The 20,503-nt window shown below is 39.8% G+C and overlaps 1 protein-coding gene across 1 annotated transcript; it reads right to left on the reverse strand.

Moving 5' to 3' along the window:
- Positions 1-1,955: 1,955 nt before the first annotated feature.
- Positions 1,956-20,481, reverse strand: tap2 (transporter 2, ATP-binding cassette, sub-family B (MDR/TAP)). Its single transcript, XM_002942603.5, is given in 14 exon segments — positions 1,956-2,220; positions 2,222-2,367; positions 3,449-3,585; positions 3,933-4,092; positions 5,155-5,328; positions 5,767-5,955; positions 8,298-8,426; positions 10,360-10,557; positions 13,161-13,366; positions 14,467-14,597; positions 15,349-15,463; positions 16,024-16,558; positions 19,787-19,897; positions 20,195-20,481. Coding segments are annotated over 13 exon segments (2,184 nt in total). The 5' UTR covers positions 19,793-19,897; positions 20,195-20,481; the 3' UTR covers positions 1,956-2,162.
- Between the last annotated feature and the right edge of the window lie 22 nt (positions 20,482-20,503).

The raw sequence follows: 20,503 nt of genomic DNA on the forward strand, positions 1-20,503 counted from the left end.
TTGGTCTTATTGAACTACAACTTTCTACCTCCATTTGCACAAACTGGTACATAACTATGCTTACTTGTATACTGTAATACCTGCAGGGCTGCCAACTGCTGATGAACTGCAACCCCTAGCATTCTCTTACTCCTACAAGCACTGACCTCCTTAGCTTTGGACACCAAAGGCACAGGCACATACTGCTTCTCCTATAACAAGTGCACCATGTCTGTAGCAATCCACATAGCCCTTCAATTTGCCAGCTTGCTTGGGTTCCTTCTACAACAACAGCATACCCATTATATACTCATATATTGTGTTCTTTTGTTAGAATACATTTCCCAAGTATACAAAATAATTGCAGTCTATCAATCATAAGCCATATGGGCATAGAATTAGCTGGCTGATTAAGAGCTCTCCTAAAAGCCTATCATATCACTGTACATATGGGATGGATAGAAAACGGTGTGCACAGAAATTGTGCATTTTGTGGTTAACATTTACCTGGTTTTAAGCTACTCCATGTTTGAACCTTACAAGGTGGCTAATTAGATTGCTAGTGCACAAATAACTGCCCTGTATAACTCCTACAAAACAGTCACATCAAAGGGAGGAGGTTACTTGAAGGTTGTGTAGTAATAATTAATTTTAGTACAATTTCTGAAAGGTGGTTTATTACCTAAACTGTGTGATGGCACAAACCACAAAATATTTTTTGCAACATTTTGTTTATTTAACTTTTAACATTATTGTGGGATGGTATTACATAGGTAGATTCACAGCCTGTACCCTGCCATACGTGTGACTTACATATGTCCCAAAATACATAAGAAACTATATATTAAAAGATAAATATGAAAAAAAACGAATGAAAAGAATAGAAGAACAAGGAAATCAGGCCCAGGGGACTGCCCAAGAAGACTACACCTGGAACCTTAAGAGTACACTTGAATTATTTGCCAAGAGTCCCCAATATTTAAATGGCAATTGTCTTAAAGCATCTCATAGGTATGAGTGACTGTGCGCACCCTACCGCATTGACAAATTATTTTTTAATGTTTAGTCTTCTGCTTGTTTCTTTGACTGAAAACATTTCTTAGAAAGTTTATTTATTTCCAAACAAAAATGTAGACTGTTTTAATGAATCTTGTTACCAACTTCTACAATATTTAGCAATCCTGACCAATTACTGTATTACTGTATTACCATGCACAGTAATAATTTCTATGGCCAGTTACACACACTATAAACAAGGACCTTTCCTTTTTTCTATGTAAATATGTTTCCACTTTAAGAAAAAATGTTGTACATTATATCATTTAAAGGAGAAGGAAAGTCACTGGGAGTGCCAAATGTTAGGATCCCCCATTGATTATAACCACTTACCTGATATTTCAAGGCAATGCTCCTGTTAACCTAACATTTGCTAGTCTCCAGCAGTGATTTAATGGAGCATTTAGTATTGATCGATTTTTTTTCAGTTTGGTTGGCAAAAATCCGATTTTGTCACAGAATAAAACCCCACATATTTGTTGTGATTAATTATGCAACAAAACTGCAACAATTCTGAATGCAAAAATATGCCAGCTAATACCTTTCGAGATTATGCAGAAGTCAACAGTGCCGGATTTCAACTTCGGGCGCCCTGAGGCCACTCCCATTCTGTGGGAACACAACCACATCCCCCCCGTGCGCGAGCAAAATTTTAGGATTCCGCTGCAGGGTGGGGCATGCCGCCCCTACGTTTGTGCCGCCCTAGGCCCAGGCTTTTGTGGCCTGGAAGTCAATGGCAGATGTACCTTTTGCAGTTGTGGTTTGGTTTTAGATATTTTCGGGGGTTTTTTTACGCTGTTTTTTGTGCAACAATATGAAAAAGTCTCGGTTATCATACGACAAACCAAAAAAGTTGCATTTTTATTTTCACAACTTTTTTTGTTTGTGCTTTTTCAGTTGATTTTTTTTTATAACAAACTGCAATTCATTGAAACAAGTTTAGTTGTGGTTTTAAAAAAATATAACACCACGAAAATCCAAATGTTAATAAATCCTCCACTAAGACTTTCCTTCCTCTTTAAAATGGCATACCCCTGTTGTTTCCTTTATGTTTCCATTAAACAGTACCTTCTGATTCCATTCCTTTTGTTTTTAAAATGTTCAGGTGTCTACCATGACCAATCAATTCAATTTCCCACCATTTTGCAGAGAGCTACCACTAAGGAGACGGTGATACACTCCCTGCTTCTGTACTAGTTTCTCATGGGTGCCTTGCTCCACCAAATTCCCTGCCTCAAGAACTAGAATCTGATCAGCCTTCTGTACAGTGCGCAGTCTGTGAGCGATAATCAGCAGAGAGAGATCCTCAATACTCTGCAAAGACTTCTGGATCTAAAAGAGATAGGGAAGGAAACCATGGAAAGAGATTATATTAAAGGAGTCTTCACCCAAAAACTTTTTTTGCAGAGTACAAAAAAAATGTAATTCTATTTTATAATCTCTTTATATAACAAGTTTTAAAAATAAATTGTTAACATAATTGGTAACAGAGCAACTGTAATTATATGATACTTTCTACTACTACATGAATTAAAACCAAATTGAAATGGTTTTAAAGTACAGTTTCTGACTCTAGAAACTTTTTTTTTTGTATCTTTATTTTTATAACAAGTAACATTTTTCCAACAATAGGGGCAGATTTATTAAAAATGTGAGTTTAGAGCTTAATATATAAAAACTCACCCATGTTCTATTCATTCCTATGGGATTTTGAGAAGAGTATTTGATAAATACACTAAAAAAATCCCATAGGAATAAATAGAACATGGGTGAGTTTTCATGTATTAAGTTCTAAATGCACATTTAATAAGTCTGCCCCATAAAGTACAGTCAGATGGAGGACCATACTGTAAGTAAGGTAAACATTGTAGGAAGCAGAATGCAGTGAAATCTTATATGACTTTACGAAATATGGGTAGCTTAAAAGTAGATTCCAAAATAGTTAAGTAACAGTGCCCTAGTCGGGTGTACCTCCTCCTGGTATAGTAATCACCTGCTCCTGCCACATCATTTTTTGAGTCAGCACTAAGATCAGCTGCCCCAATAGATACCAGCAGCGCTGTATTCAGTGGGGCTGCCACAGGTCTCTGTTTCAGAGCTGTGGTAGTTATCAAAGTGAGGAAGGCAGGGTTCAAAGTGCAAAAATTGCACATTATGCCCTGCCTCCATGATGGTACCTGACTCTTTAGACCCCATAAACATAGTTACATTCAATATAATGTTCACAAATTTGACATTCCTATAAACTGCACAATTTTTAGGGATCCATGAATCCAAAATCTGGTTTCCTGAATTTTTACTTTACTTTACTCACATCTCACAAATCACATTCATCATGGTGCCAAAAAATGCGAAATCAAGATTTTATTGTAGCTGGCAATTACCATTATACTTCGTACTAGAAATATTATACCTCATGTTCAGTTTCAGCATCAAGACAACTGGAGGCTTCATCAAGAATGAGTAGCTTGGGTTTTCTTGCCAGAGCCCGTGCTAAGGCCACACGCTGCTTCTGTCCTGCGCTTAGCTGAGCCCCGCTATTGCCCACATCTGGGAACATATGAATTGAGGCACCAATGAAACTTTGTGCAGGATAGTTTAAGCTCTTATTTTTGATAAACCTGTTAATGTTACCTTCCATTTTCTATTTATGCTATTTCACCTGTTCTCTAGGATACCCTTATTCTTTGTAATTTGTAAAATTAAACTTTTTTTGTTTTGTCTTTATCACCAAACCCTTCCTACATCTGACATGACCTTAATGATTTGAGTACCATAATCTAATTTGTTCTTTTTATGATTTCTTCCCCTAAAGGCTCTCTTCCACTCACCAGTCCTAATACTGTGCTGTCTTATGTCTTATGTGCCTCATGTTCAAATACTTCCCATGAACTCACCTGTATCATATGCTTTTTCCATTCCCTCAATGAAGTCCTCTGCCTTTGCCTTTCTTGCTGCTGCTTTCAACTTTTCCTCAGGAATGTTGTATAGTCCGTAACTGATATTTTCTCTCACTGACCCAGCAAACAGAACAGGCTCCTGAGCCACTAATGCTACCTAAAGCAGTATAAAAAACATGAAGAAATTGCACTGCAATGCATTTCTTTCAAGACAGCCATTAATGTCTATATTAATTCATGATTATTTATGGTGTAATGACCACAGCATTCATTCTTTCCTTGCTTGTTACCTACACACTGAGTAACTGGAATACTGTAAATATTTATATATTCCCCTGTGACACTCCCTGCCAACCAGTAGAGCAGTAGTAGTAAAACCATGCATCTTCTACAAGCAAATACAACCAGCATTCATAGCACTCTGTTCCCTTGCTAGGCACAAAAGTTTTGTAATGCCTTTAAACTGATAAACTATACATACCAGTAGTGATGCGCAATTTTTTTGGCACGTGTGGATTTGCGGTGAAATTCCTCATTTCACCATCTGCAAATTTTTGCGCAAAACTGTGGCAAAAATTTGACTTAAAAAAATTATCTGAAAATCACAAAAAAGAATGTCGCCCAAAAAACGCCAATTCGCTTTAGTGTATTTTGAGTGTGAAAAATGGCCGCTGACTTTAGTGTATTGTGTGTAAAAAAAAAAAAGTTGCCGTTCAGTAGCTCTGAAAAAAACATATTGGCTACAATGTGTTTCATGAATTTTTCGCAGTTTCGCAAATTTTTTCGGTGAAGTGAAACGGGACAGATTTGCTCATAACTACATAGCAGAAACCACAGCACCCAGAGCCGGTCTTATAAACCGCGGGGCCCTATAGGGACCATTTTGGCAGGGCCCCCTACCCAAGGTGTTGCCAGCTGGCACGGGGTTCCAGGGCTGGGTGGACAAATAATCCCTGCCTCTCACTCTCTCCATGTTACTGATGATATAACCCAGGACAGCTTTTTGTGCATATTTCAGCTGGTGCAGGGCCCTCATGGGTGTGCGGGGCCCTATTGGGCCCAATAGGCCCAATTGGCCTAAGGCCAGCCCTGACAGCACCACTACCTAAATAGTACCTCTGGCCTTTTGATGAGTATGTTTCTGATACCCACCATTACCAGCCCTGCTTACAAGGTCTTACATAACAATATATGCGTTCACACCCAGCAGCAGGCTTACCTTGCTGTGCAGGTATTCATGTTTATATTCCTTCAGAGGTTTCCCATCCAGCAGGATATTTCCTCCCTGAGGTTCATAAAACCTCTCTAGTAGTGACACACAGGTTGTCTTCCCTCCACCTGAAGGGCCCACAAGGGCAGTAACACTGCCAGGAGGGAGGGTGAAGGAAACATTCTATTGGAGAGAGAGTGTTGACTTTGAATGTTGAAGATGACAGCCAACTTAATGGTAATACTTTGAATATGAAAAAATAACAAAAACCTTTTAGAGTTCAGTAAAATAAAAAGTGTATTTTACTGTGCACATGATGCTATACACTAGTATATGATGTTTCTCCAGTGAAAAACATAAGAGCATGGGATCTGCATCAATGTGCTGCACAGTGTTACACTATAAGCTAGGTTGGAATTTATAGAAAAAAACACTCCTTCTGTAAAATGTTCTTACCTTTTTAGAATGGGTACTTTTTATATAAACTATAGTATGTTTTTTTTTTTTGGCTAAGTCATTAAACTCTACATTTCTGAGGTTGCAAGAAGATAAATTAAATATCTGTAAAGAATGCAACAGAAGTTTGTTAATCAGCATTTATATGGTTAAGTAGAAACATACCTGTAATGCTAAAATCTCTGGTCGAGATGGGTATGAAAAGGTGACATTACTAAATTCAAATCTTCCCTGTAGTGTTCCAGGGCAAAGACAACCAGATGCAGACACTTGTGGCTCCCGATCCAGATACTGGAAAACCTTCTCTGCAGCTCCAGCCGCGTGAGTGATTTCACTGAGCATGTGAACTAGAGTCTGAGATAATGGAAACAAGACACTGTAAAAATAATAAGGGATCTACAAAAAATGCATGTGTGTTACCTTACTAATCAAGTGAAAGTGTTACCTAAATATAGAACCTTGAAAAAGAGAAGAATGAATGATTGAAGAAGAGAAGAATGAATGATTAGATATCTTACTAAACATATGAACTGAGTGAAAAGAGTAGTATCTTACTGAACATGCAAATCTTCCTATGAACTTGGACCTGACCTAAATGAATTCAAGTATGTATCACCCTATCTATTCTGAATAAATACCTTGAAACATTTCTAAATATGTGAATTTGAATCTGGGAGTAGAATTAATGGGCAAGCATCTCACCGAGGTTGTAAAATTGCATCTGAGACTGAAAAATAATTAAGCTTTACAAGACTGAACATGTGACCTTCAGTCTGAATGAGTAAGCAGATAGACATCCCAATGAACATGAAAACCCAAAGGAGTAAAGATTCTAATTAATGCATATGCAAATCATTAACCCCTTATAATGTTTTCTTGATCTCAAGAAAGATGAAGAAAACATTAAGGAGTTAATAATTTGCATATGCATTAATTAAAATCTTTGATGCCATTTAAATAGCTGTTTGTGTTTGTTTGAAATTTGTTCCTATGTTTATGTATTTTGAATATAAAACGTGTCAGGACTTCGTTGTTTTAGATCTCTACAATAAAGACAAGTTTTAGTGGATCAAGGAGTGCGTGCCATTTCTCCTTCACCTGGTTTAACATTACACCCCAAGCTACAGGTTCGGGGCGCTGCACCTAAACCACACTTTGTCTTTGGTGAGTGCGTTAGTTCCTATAGTCTTGCCTGGAGTCTTTGGAAGCACTGGGTTGGAGGTGGGTTTTTACACCCAGATCATACACGTTACTGGGTGAGCCACCATTTTATTTGTTGCACATAAGTTTTGGTGGAAAGCCCGGGGTTTATACACCTGAGCTAACATTGATTAACGGTGAGCCATTAAATAAGCTTTTCCTCCTCCATTTGCCATAAACTGAGCCACTTAATTTTCTTTAAAACGAACCTGAAATATTGGCATTGTTATTTTTAATTTGTCTTTAGAATCTTACACAGAGAGAATGTTTAATGACTGAAGAATAAATCAGTGGGCATTGTGCCAAGACCTGTCTTAGTGAGAATAATCAATGTGTATGCAGATCAGTAAGCACAATTAAGTGTGCAGCAGAACACAAAGCATGCTGGCTTAGGTGATTCTGTTCCCTTCTTTAAACAGTTGTATCTACCTCCCTTAACTACAAGTCTAGGGCAATGCACTCAGAACCCACTACTGCTTTGGTAAACATGTGCGCCTTATTATGGGCCTTATTCTGAAATGCTTACTAAAATAGCTGAGAATGAGATACAAAAGTGGGGTTTGTCAACTTTCTTTCTAATATTTATTTACTTCCTTCTGAGGTTTAGAAAACTAATGTGATCTTTCTCATTCCCACTCTGATTTTGTTTCATGGATTTAGGGATATTTAATTCCTCTAACCGCCTCAGACTTGACATCATCAGTGACATTATTTTCACTAATTCAGAGACAATGATCACACTTCTCGCTCGTAGGTACCAAAGCTCATTGGACCATTTACATTTTATTGCCTTCTCATTTTCACAAGATCAGTGGAGCTCCCTAAATTCCCATTTACTTTTAAATTTGGGTTAATAAACTTATTGGGTTTATTTTTACTTTTCATATCAGATTCAATTCCACATGCTGAGATGGAACAATTACATTTTGTGCCCTTTCTCAGACTCAATTTCTCAAGTTCAGTTGGTAAGTTTACACTTTATGCCCTCTGTTAGACACAATTCCACATGCTTAGTTGGTACATTAACACTTTGACATCTCGGAAACATCCACAAGCTCAGTTGGAACTTATCTCAAACTAAATTCCACAAGCTCAGTTGGAAAATGTACACTTTGTGCTTTCAGACTCAATTCACCCCTTTTGATCTCATGCACTCAATGTCACAAACTTAAAGCCATCATTTAAATCTGTTACCTTTTTAAAGATTTACATTTACAAGCTCATTGAGAACAGTTTTTCTCAAGATCCTCTATCAGGATGTTCACAAGTACAGCAAAAGTATTCCAGTTTTTACGCACCACCTTACACTTCTAAATACAGATTTCTTTTTGAATGTTGCCCCATAAATACATTTGCATATATTGTTGCCAATAATCACAGGGACCAGATTCTGCAATTAACCCATACAATTAAACCTATGTACACAAGTACTGGCTAATCTGCCACAAACACTTTCACAGAAAGCAGCCAGTAATACATAGAACCTTTATACTCACCCGAATATAGCTGTCAGACTCCATCTGGTACAGGATAAATGACACCATTTTCCCACTACTAATAAAGCCACTGCGGATTAAGATCTGCCCATAATACAACATAGTGACCTGGGTGCCAAGGTTAACAAGCTACAGAAAAGGAGATATATGTCATGTTAACAAACTATCTAAAACCAAAACTTTATGACAGACATCTTGGTCTCATCCTGGACTCTACTCTTAAATATACAAGCTATACCATAAATTAAAATAAAATAATAACATGAACAGTATGTAAAACCAGGTTATCTACTGTTGATCTGCCAGGGTTAGAGAAGGCTATCTAAATACTTAACCTTTCAGTCAACATAAGGGCTTGTATATGAATGGGCAGGAGAACATTTTAACACCATTAGGGTGGCTAATTTTAAGCCCAATGGAAAGTTTATTAAGCATCTTGCTGTGGATTCACATTTTTGGCGCATCTGGCACAAGGTACACCACACAATGCAAGGGAGCCCTATATTTGATGTTGCTTTGAGCAGGTGCTAAGTGCAGGGCTCTGAATGTACATTGCGCTCAAAGCCTTCCTAGTGTGACACACAGCCGCACAGGTCTCCCCAGGGGTATTTCTGGGGTTCATGCCGCCCCATGTAACTTGTAGGCTGCTGCTACCTTATGCAAATTCCTCAACCTGCCTCAAGGCAGCAGTGCCCCTGGGTCTTCTAAATCCTGCCCACATGCCACCTTTTAAAGGACATGTAAACCCCACACACAAAAATGTAATCAGTGAACAGCCTCTTTAAACTCTTTCAATACCTGCCACACTGGTTGTCCAGAGGTTAATAGTAAGGCTGCAATATCTCCTTAATCACTTAGATTTCCTTCTCCTCCTGTAACCCACTTGGTACCACCCCCCTCGGGAATTTGCTTTGACTTCTGGCTTGCCAGACATGTTCAGTTGTTCTAAACTCAGATTACTAAACACGCCCCCAGTCTAGCAGCCAGTGAAGAGAAGGCATTGCTGGTTCCCATATAAACTCAGCTATAGCTGTCTGCTACAATTTTTCTTTCCTGAGCTCCTCTCCTGAGCTCAGCTCAAACAAAGTAGAACTTTTATCAAAGACAGTTCTGCCTGTGTGAGCCTGTATTCTTGATGAAATGTATGCTGAATAAGGGTCTATGTGTGTGTATGCTGTCTGCAGATTTAAATGTAACTGATTATTTATGAAAGGAAAAATTGCCACCAGTTGAAAGCTGTGTTAGATCTGATTTTTGCTTTGCTTGCATTGCTCAGAAGATTGGCTCAGAACCTTTTACCTACATAATAATATGCCTGGCAGACTTCCATGACTGGAACGTTTCTGCAAATGTTCTGCTCAACAGGATATCATGTCTGATGGTCAGGATGTGGTCCAACGGGTTTAGGTACAGTAGGTAGGGAAGTGAAAATGGTCAAGATATAGTCCTGTTTTTTTGGGCATCTTGCCTTACCACAGGTGACGCTTAATTACTTTATCCAATAAAATAATTGTCTTATTCTGTATATTAATGTGTTAACCAATGAAATTACAAAGGTAATAATACGTAATTACTTATGCTAATGATGTTTATTCAAAGGTATAAAAAATGATGTCACAAAGTAGGTGACACACAAATTTGTGAGAAGCTAATGAATGCTGTACTGCTATTCTATGCTTGGTGCACCGCACCAGCTGCTATTTGCTTTAGGAAAATGTGATGGTGCGAGGTGATATATGCCATACAAATGATGCCATTTGGGTTGGGGAGACATGTCCAACTGATATACATTGTAACATTGTAGGCAAATATAGGCTTTACATGTCCTTTAAATGGCACCAATTATTATTAAGATGTAAAGTCTTAACTAATGATTTCGCTTTACCTGGAATGTTTCAATTTCTCTTAAAATTTAAGAGCTAGAAACTATAACACAATCACTCACAACTTTTCTCTATTTGCTTGCTTCTTTTAAAAAATCTCGTTGTTTACTGTGTAACAATGACAATAAAGATATATTCTATTCTATTCCTTTATTAAAAAACAAAAGGGCAGTTCTTACCCTGGTAACCAGCAGGTACAAAGCTGTGACAAAGTCTCTGCGTGTCTGCAACACATGGGTCTCTTGCAAAGAATTCTCATATCTTTTTGCCTCCTCCTCCTCTGCAGCAAAACTGTACACGTTTCTTACGGATTCAATGATCTCTTTCGCCAGCTCACTAGATCTTGCAATGGAATCCTGAACTCTCTTCACCAGATCCTAGAAAGATGGTAGCAGAACATTTTCACTTCATCATACAAACTTGACCCAAACTTTACCAGAGTACATAACATGACCAAATTGTAGAGAGGATTATGTAAAGCAAATAAACAAGTCTCTGCTGCATATATGTATCTATGTGTTTCTTTTGTACAAAAAACTTGGTAATTTTATATTTTATATGTTTTGAATTACTAAGATTTTGTTCAGCAGCTCTCCAGTTCAATCTTCAATAAAAACATGTAACATAGAATGTACCAATTACAATACAACTTCACAGGGCAATAGTTTTTGGCTGCTGGAGTCAGTGACCCTCATTTAAAAGCTGGAAAAAGGCGAATAAAACTATATAAAACAAAAAACAAAGACAAAGTGAAGAGTTTCTAAGAACAGGACATTGTATTACATACTAATACATTTTTTCTCATGTTGTGCCAAATTTTTGCTGCAGTTTTGAGAAAATATTAATTGGTGGCGAAATGCAGAATATTGCAACAAATCCAAGCCTGGTAAAAAAATTTGCTCATCACTATATGTAATGTATCAGTGTTTGCAGATGATACAAAACTCTGCAGCCCAGTCAATTCTATCCAGGATGTGGCATCCTTGCAGCAGGATCTTGACCAACTGGCAATCTGGGCGGCTAAGTGGCAGATGAGATTTAATGTGGATAAATGTAAGGTCATGCACATGGGATGTAAAAATATGCAAGCCACTTATACCCTTAATGGGACTGCACTAGGCAAATCCATAATGGAGAAGGACCGTGGAGTCCTTGTAGATAATAAACTTGGCTGTAGCAAGGGCAAAAGGCAAACAAGGTTTTGAGCTGTATTAAAAGGGACATAAATTCACGGGTGTAGGGTGTTTTTCTTCCCCTTTACAGAGCACTGGTAAGGCCCCATCTAGAATATGCTGTTCAGTTTTGGTCTCCAGTGCTCAAATGGGATATTACTGAGTTAGACAGGGTCCAGAGCTGGTAGCTTATGAAAAAAGACTGGCCAAGTTGGGGTTGTTTACGCTAGAGAAGAGGTGCTAAAGGGTTGATATGATAACTACCGTATATACTCGAGTATAAGCCGATCCGAATATAAGCCGAGGTACCTAATTTTACCTAAGAAAACTGGAAAAACTTATTGACTCGAGTATAAGCCTAGGGTGGGAAATGCAGCCGCTACTGCTAAGTTTCAATAATCAAATAACAGATAAATACATAATAGATAACTTTAGGGAAAGAAAAATGCTACAGCAGCAAACAAAAGCAAGTTTGGGAAGGCTAAGGAAGCTGCCATACTAACAAAACACCTTGGATGAATCTTATCCAGCATATCACTGATATTTAAAGGGACAATACACCATTTTAAAAAATGTTTAGTATGGTATAGAATGTGGTAATCTAAAGCTAACTGTACATTGGCCAACATTAGCTGCCAACTCGACCACTCCAAGTGAGTGTCTTTTATATGTTATTTCACACTAATTGTAACTTGCCTTCTGCAGAAGACTGGTACCGTATATACTCGGCGCCGGCATCATAATGGGCGGCGCCGCACATGATGACGTGCGCCAGTGTATGTGTTCCATCGAAATATTCAGAAAGGGTTTTTTAAAGTGAGAGCTGTAAAGTTCTGGAATTATCTTCCTGAACTGTCGTACTGGCTGATACTAGTGATGAGCGAATGTATCCTGTTTCACTTCACTGAAAAATTTGCGAAACTACGGAAAAATTTGCGAAATTAATGAAATTAATGAAATGTGGGTTCTGCGCATCTTTTTTTGCCGCACACAACCTTTTTGCCTCAGGGGTGCCTTTTTTTGCCACGACCGTGCCCTTTTTTAAAATGTCCGTGCCTATTTTGACGCAACCGTACGTGTATTAAAATTATAAATGTGCCTTACTGCCCTATGCTGCACAAAAATTCCTATGTACTTTTAGTACAAAAGGCAATAAATTCCTTATTGACTTGACTAAAAGGTTGAACTTGATAGTGAACTTGAACGTGTATCAAGACGTGTATCTAGGGTGCAATGATGGGGGCACTAGGCAGGCACCTCTTCTGGCTACCCCTAGTTGCCCCCATGGCCGCTTGTCATTACGCAGCACACACCTCCCCCCCACCCCCCCACAACATTACTCTTCATGGGGGGAGGGTGTGGGATGACTGGTTGGGTTCCCTGGGGTGCCTGAACGGCATGGCCTGCCACTGCATTTAGGGTAAGATTTGAGGAAATATATAGTGGCCTTCACATTTTGGAACTATTGCTAAATGACTAATACATGAAATTTTTCTTGTAACTTTGTTATGAACTAAGGGGGGGGGGGGGCGGGGGGGGCGGGCTGGGCAAAAGTTGGTCCTTCCTTGAACTGAAAAGGTTAGACAACAAAAAAGTTTTTAATATTCAGGACAGATATGGCCATGTATATGTATACATGTATACCATGTGATGTAGCTAGACATGCTGCAAACACTAACTGTGACCAATGCACTTTCAAACCTGACATGCAGTCACAAAAATTACAAGCATTCTCATGCAAACAGAATTCTGGATAACTGCAATGTAGCAATGTTTCGGCAGATCACCTTAAGTGCTCTTAGTTGTACCTGGTGATAGTAGTTGTACACTTTCTGTATGATCCAGGTGAGGGGGGAGCTGATAAATGTCAGGAGAGTGAGCTGCCATGATAAGGAAAACATGAAGCTATACACCCCAACGCATTTCACCAGCATACGCAGAGTTATGTTCACATTGGCAGCAATTGAGCGGCTCACACGTGCTGTGTCATTGGTCAGTCGAGATGTAATATCCCCTACAGAAAGCAATTGAAACCAAGTTAACACTCTGGGCTTCATTTACTATTCCTGAGCACATCTCTATTTGCCCCCCCCCTCAATAAAATCAGGACTGAACTGACAAACACACACATGGAAATCACTTGATCTAAAACTATCTCACAATTGTTCATACCTACCTGAACTGCTCTTTGCAATTTGCAATTATTTGCACAATATTTTCAATAGCACAATATTTTTAATTTATGTTTAATGTATGTTGTGTTTTTTAATTCATGTGTTGCATGTATGTAGCATCTTGGCCCTGGAGGAACGCTGTTTCGTTTCACTGTGTACTGTACTGTATATGGTTGGAATGACAATAAAAACCTACTTGACTTGACTTCACTTGACAATGGAGGGTGTACTTTCTGCACTAGAACAGACGAATTTCCAGTTTAATAACTGAAAAATTGTCTCATAAAATTACCGGGAACTGCATTTTGCTGCCCCTGGCACTGCTCCTTGAGACAAGGTTGCCTCATGGTAGGAGCACCCTAGACTAAATTGTGCTAGTGTAGCTACCCAAAGCCAACAATCATATCCAGGCTTTTATTTTATAACTTGTACTACTGATCAAAGTTATTACTGAGTGACTCGCAGCATGAGTGGAGCAGGAAAAATGGTCGATGAACTCATAAATAATAAATACATGAGCTACTGAAAGGACAAAAATTAAGTCTCTGGGATTTTTTATGAACACAGATGTTCAGTTGCACCAGTCAATTTACCTGCAGAACAGACCACTATCAGTAATCATGGGGCCCCTTACTAATAAGTTTGCAGGGCCCCCCAGGTTACCTAAATTATTAACCCAGAGTTTACCTGGGCCCCCTGACAATAAGTAAATTGTACCCTTAATAAGTACCCTTTTGTCAATGGCTGTTCTTGCAACAATCAATCTAAAATACTAACTTCTAACTGGTTGCCATTGACAACTGCACTTATGCATTTGGCACCTATATTGGTAAATGATTCTCATTTATGAAAAATTTCATGTTCCTGCACTTTGAATCATTATGAGACAGGACGAAGAAAGCCCAGCTGTACTTGTCTCTATCAGTTTCATATTTAGTACCTGACTTAGTAGCTTCAAAGAAAGCGATCTCCTGTTTGATGACCGAGCGGAACAGAAGAAGACGTAAGCGCTGTGTAAGTCGAGCAAGTGAAAACATGAAGAGGCCACCACGAGAGCCAGCAAAGATTGAGCTGTAGAGGGTAGAGAGCTTGCTATCATTTTCAGCATTATTCCACAGCATGTACAGAAATAGCTGCAATTATTAAGTAAAGTAATGGCATAAGGTCAGTGACAAAGGGAATGTTTTGTCCTCTGCTGCCATCCCGCATGTCACCATTTCTCATGGTATCAAATGGCAAGTACCCTTGTTAACACACATTATTAGAGTAGAGCCGCATGGACTTCAGCACGTAAAATGCTCAGGTGTTTTGGTGCTGAGTTCCACCTGTCGCTGCTCTCTGTGTCAGCCTGGGTGCTTGCAACAGGAGCAGGGCCATATATTCTATAAAAGCATTTGAGGGTACATCCCTAGGGGGCAGGTTTAGGGTTGTCCTCTGCTATTTTCTACCAGACAAAAAGTCCCATGGCAGTGTGCAGTAAGTCTTAACATTACTGCCAGTTAATGCTCTTGACCTTAGTCCTAAAAACTAAATACGAAGATCCAGACCTGTTTTAATATATAATTTCTAATGCAGATTAATGTAGAAGTAAGAGATTAATGCATAGCTGTGCAGCCATCATCACTGAATGTATCTCATCCTTTAGCTCTTATCGCCAAGCTGGAGAATGTATTGGACAGCTTAGTGCCCATGCTCTGGAGGTTTTCACAATATTTCATTAGTATTAATATTACATTCGTTTCTACATTTTTTGCTCCTGTGGTTCAACTGCAGCAAAATATTCTGGGAAGTTCTGCATACCAAAAATAACATTTCCCCTTACCTTGTAATAGAAAACATGGCCATAAAGGACATGGCCCTCAGGAACTCCCTTTCATTATAATTTGTTGATAGTATATCAATCACACGACCCATGTAATAGGGAATAAACATCTCACCTAGAATATGTAAGTAGTGAGTTTTATGTGACACAAATGACAGCACTAAGTATAATTTATAAGGATATATTTCAAAAACATATAATATACAAAAGCCATGAATATGATCACAATGACTTATAATATCCTCATATTTTACAATTGGGGGTACATTATTCCCTAAATTAACTCCTCCCAATACACCAAACATCACTAATAGAAATGCCATGTACCTTTCTGACCTGTATACATCCATCACTCTACCTGCCTGCTGCTTGTTACCCAACATATCATTTTCATTTATTATTATTAACAATTATTTATAAAGCGTCAACATATTCTGCAGCACTGTACAATAAGTGGGTTTCATACATTGGACATACAGAGTAACATATAAAGCAATCAATAACCGATACAAGAGGTGAAGAAAGCCCTGCCCAAAAGTGCTTACATCTCTGAAACTGTTGTTTTTCCCTTATTATATATGCAGAGTAAGGAGCAACTTTCTCAATTCTTACATTATCAATTTTAATTATGTGTTAAACACTGATGTTTGTAAATAAACACAAAAAGAAACTCACCAATCAGAGCGAGTGTTAGAAAGACAAAGGCTCCACACAAGGGCAGCCAGTCAGGTATGGAATATTTCAGAAGCCTGATGAAATTCTCTCTCTCTCTCTTCTTACTGTTTGCTTCCCCTTCAGCAGACTTATTAGGAAGGATGTTGGGGGAGACAAGATCCCAGAGCAAGCAAGCAAGGAAAGGAGGCAGGTGACTCGGGAAAGAATTTGGAAAGCTGGAGTGCATTTCTGGGACATGAGAGTGGAGAAGGAGTCTGAGTGTTTGGTGCAGTGGGATGGACAGGCAAAGAGTCAGAACAAAAGAGAGTCGAGAGGTGACAAAGACCGGGCACTTCAGACTCAGAGACACTATGGCCAGCACTGGGATTTTAATGAGGGACAGCAGCCACAAAGCCCCCAGGATCTCATACGGGTAATATTTATAGACAAGCTTTGCAGCAAAATGATTAAGAAAAGAATCCACCATAAAAAGGATTATGGAAAAACTGAGGGAGGCCATCATAAAAAGCACAAAGGGAGATGATGTTTTGAAAAGCTGAAAAACAAGACAGAGATTTATAACAATAAATAACTATAATATATAACCTGGTTGAATAATACTGCTTAGTCTAAAAAGTAACTGTAGAAATATTCACACAGGACTTTATTCAGGACTTTAGCTGGTTACAAAAAAGTGATACCAAGGATACCAAGATGTAATATTTCCTATATCCACAGTAAATACTGGGTAAAAGCAATGCATTTTGGGTACTAAAATATTAAATCAAAAATTAAATTTTACTAAAAAGGCAGCACAAGTCACACATATCTAATGGCCACACACATACAGTGGCTTGCAAAAGTATTCGGCCCCCTTGAACTTTTCCACATTTTGTCACATTACAGCCGCAAACATGAATCAATTTTATTGGAATTCCACATGAAAGACCAATACAAAGTGGTGTACACGTGAGAAGTGGAACGAAAATTATACATGATTCCAAACATTTTTTACAAATAAATAACTGTAAAGTGGGGTATGCGTAATTATTCAGCCCCCTTTGGTCTGAGTGCAGTCAGTTGCCCATAGACATTGCCTGATGAGTGCTAATGACTAAATAGAGTACACGTGTGTGTAATCTAATGTCAGTACAAATACAGCTGCTCTGTGACGGCCTCAGAGGTTATCTAAGAGAATACTGGGAGCGACAACACCATGAAGTCCAAAGAACACACCAGACAGGTCAGGGATAAAGTTATTGAGAAATTTAAAGCAGGCTTAGGCTACAAAAAGATTTCCAAAGCCTTGAACATCCCACGGAGCACTGTTCAAGTGATCATTCAGAAATGGAAGGAGTATGGCACAACTGTAAACCTACCAAGACAAGGCCGTCCACCTAAACTCACAGGCCGAACAAGGAGAGCGCTGATCAGAAATGCAGCCAAGAGGCCCATGGTGACTCTGGACGAGCTGCAGAGATCTACAGCTCAGGTGGGGGAATCTGTCCATAGGACAACTATTAGTCGTGCACTGCACAAAGTTGGCCTTTATGGAAGAGTGGCAAGAAGAAAGCCATTGTTAACAGAAAACCATAAGAAGTCCCATTTGCAGTTTGCCACAAGCCATGTGGGGGGGACAGCAAACATGTGGAAGAAGGTGCTCTGGTCAGATGAGACCAAAATGGAACTTTTTGGCCAAAATGCAAAACGCTATGTGTGGCGGAAAACTAACACTGCACATCACTCTGAACACACCATCCCCACTGTCAAATATGGTGATGGCAGCATCGTGCTCTGGGGGGCTTCTCTTCAGCAGGGACAGGGAAGCTGGTCAGAGTTGATGGGAAGATGGATGGAGCCAAATACAGGGCAATCTTGGAAGAAAACCTCTTGGAGTCTGCAAAAGACTTGAGACTGGGACGGAGGTTCACCTTCCAGCAGGACAACGACCCTAAACATAAAGCCAGGGCAACAATGGAATGGTTTAAAACATTTGTTAGAATGGCCCAGTCAAAGTCCAGATCTAAATCCAATCGAGAATCTGTGGCAAGATCTGAAAACTGCTGTTCACAAATGCTGTCCATCTAATCTGACTGAGCTGGAGCTGTTTTGCAAAGAAGAATGGGCAAGGATTTCAGTCTCTAGATGTGCAAAGCTGGTAGAGACATACCCTAAAAGACTGGCAGCTGAAATTGCAGCAAAAGGTGGTTTTACAAAGTATTGACTCAGGGGGCTGAATAATTACGCACACCCCACTTTGCAGTTATTTATTTGTAAAAAATGTTTGGAATGTATGATTTTCGTTCCACTTCTCACATGTACACCACTTTGTATTGGTCTTTCACGTGGAATTCCAATAAAATTGATTCATGTTTGTGGCTGTAATGTGACAAAATGTGGAAAAGTTCAAGGGGGGCCGAATACTTTTGCAAGCCACTGTATCTTGGGTAACAAGTTGTCAAATTCCAGGCAGTGTCATTCAGAAGCTACTAATGCAAATAAAGGTGCTTGCGAGGGGACATGATTACTCTGTACAAGTACATTAGAGGGGATTATAGGCAGATAGGGGCTGTTCTTTTTTCCCATAAAAAGGTTCAGTGTTTCAGAGGCCATCCCTTTAAAAGAAACGGAACTTTCATTTGAAGCTCGGAGCAAGTTAGTAACCCACGATAGATTGCTGCTACCACGATCGACTAACTGCTCTGAAATGCCTTTTCACCAGCAGCAATAGAAGTCACCGATGGAAAGGCCAAAGCACCATTTAATCTTTCCGAAGTTACGCAAAGTTGCCTGCCTACTTTGAGCGACTTCGGAAAGCCAAAGTGATGCGTCTGCATTTACACTGGCGACTCCTATTGTTGCCGGTGGAAAGGCATTTCGCAGCAGTTAGTCCCGTGGTAACAGGGATCAAGGGCGACTAACTCGCTCCATGGTCCTTAGAGGGGCTTGGATGATAAACCAGAACGTACCTTGTTTATTTTCCAAGACAATGATCCACAGGGTTATAGCAATACTCACACAGAGGAGATATCAGGCAATTGCACAGAAGGTAGAAAAATATGGTGTCCACCAGTATAGCCCACCTCAGACGAGGGTGGGGAAGGTAAGGACCACCAACCAGCATGGCCTCCATGTGGAGATTAGCCTGGCCCAGTATCTGTATCCTCAGGGTGTCCCTTAGCAGCCAAGGATCCCTCACAGCCGACTATGGATCAGGGATAGGAACTGACCTGATACCTGCATCTTAACAGTGTCCTGCTCTAAGGCAACAATGCCTGTAGGGAAGAGTACTTCCAGCTTATCTCTCCTGGTTGGAGCCGAAACTGCTCTTTCTAACTAATCTCACTATCTCACTTTCCTAGAAAGTGCTCTTATAAATTATCCTTACACTTACTACTCCTCATTCACAGGGTCCCTGTCCCCGACTTTACTAGAGCTAGATGCAGACTCTAGGGTAGAATGCTTTACTGGGGCCTGTTGATTCCAGGCTCAGTGGAACTTCCACCTGGGTCAGCAGATGCAGCCAAAGAGGAAGCCCCACCCCCCTGCTAAGCACTATATCAGAGTGCCAAGGGAGTGGTCTCCCTGTTAACCAATAAGACACATATGCAAAACTATAAACTGATACATTGGTCTTCGCCCAGTAACAGCAGAAATGAGGAAGCTGTAGGGTTTAAAGCCATAAGGGCATGTTAACCCTATGGGTCCTTACAATAATATCCAAGGCTATTGTGATACCAAAACCTTCATTTAGTAGCGATATTGAAACCTCAAATTTACATACCCTCATTTCAAGTTTTCTGCCATTTTGCAAGTTGTTTTTTTTTTTTGTCTTCCAACCAATTTATAATGAATGATGCATTTTCCTGGATTTACACAATTTTTTCCTGGTCCCCTGAAAAATGTAACATGGGGGTTTCAGTGTACAGCTAGGTTAGTAGTATATAACTAAGTAACACACACTTGTACTGTGTGCATTTTAAGCTATACACAGGTGATAATGGCAGTGGTGGTGATAATGTCCTGTCCCTTATGCATTATAGGCACAGCTGTTACAAATTGTCCTGGAACCCAAAAATAGAGTATTTTGTATGGCTTAGTTAGTATGACATAGAAGGCCCCGAGTGTTACACTAACTTGGCTCCAAACGAAAACAGTGGATGCCCGCAGAATATCTCACATATCTACTCACCTGCACGGCCTGTGACTGGGGGTTTCTTCCAGGTCAGAGCCCCACCCCCCCTCAGCACCCACACTCTGTAAGGAGCAATACGCGCAGCCTGGGAAGGTACAGCAGGTATTAGTGCGGGCACAGCAGGTATTGGTGCGGGCACAGCAGGTATCGGTGCGGGCACAGCAGGTATTGGTGCAGGCACAGCAGGTATCGGTGCGGGCACAGCCGGTATTGGTGGGTGACAGCCGATCCGGTACGTGCGGGCGTTAATACAGAATCGTGAGGGGAGCGATACAATCGCCACTATAACTCGCTTTCACTTTCGCT

The sequence above is a fragment of the Xenopus tropicalis genome, unplaced genomic scaffold, assembly GCF_000004195.4.
Source record: "Xenopus tropicalis strain Nigerian unplaced genomic scaffold, UCB_Xtro_10.0 Sca11, whole genome shotgun sequence".
NCBI lineage: Eukaryota > Metazoa > Chordata > Amphibia > Anura > Pipidae > Xenopus > Xenopus tropicalis.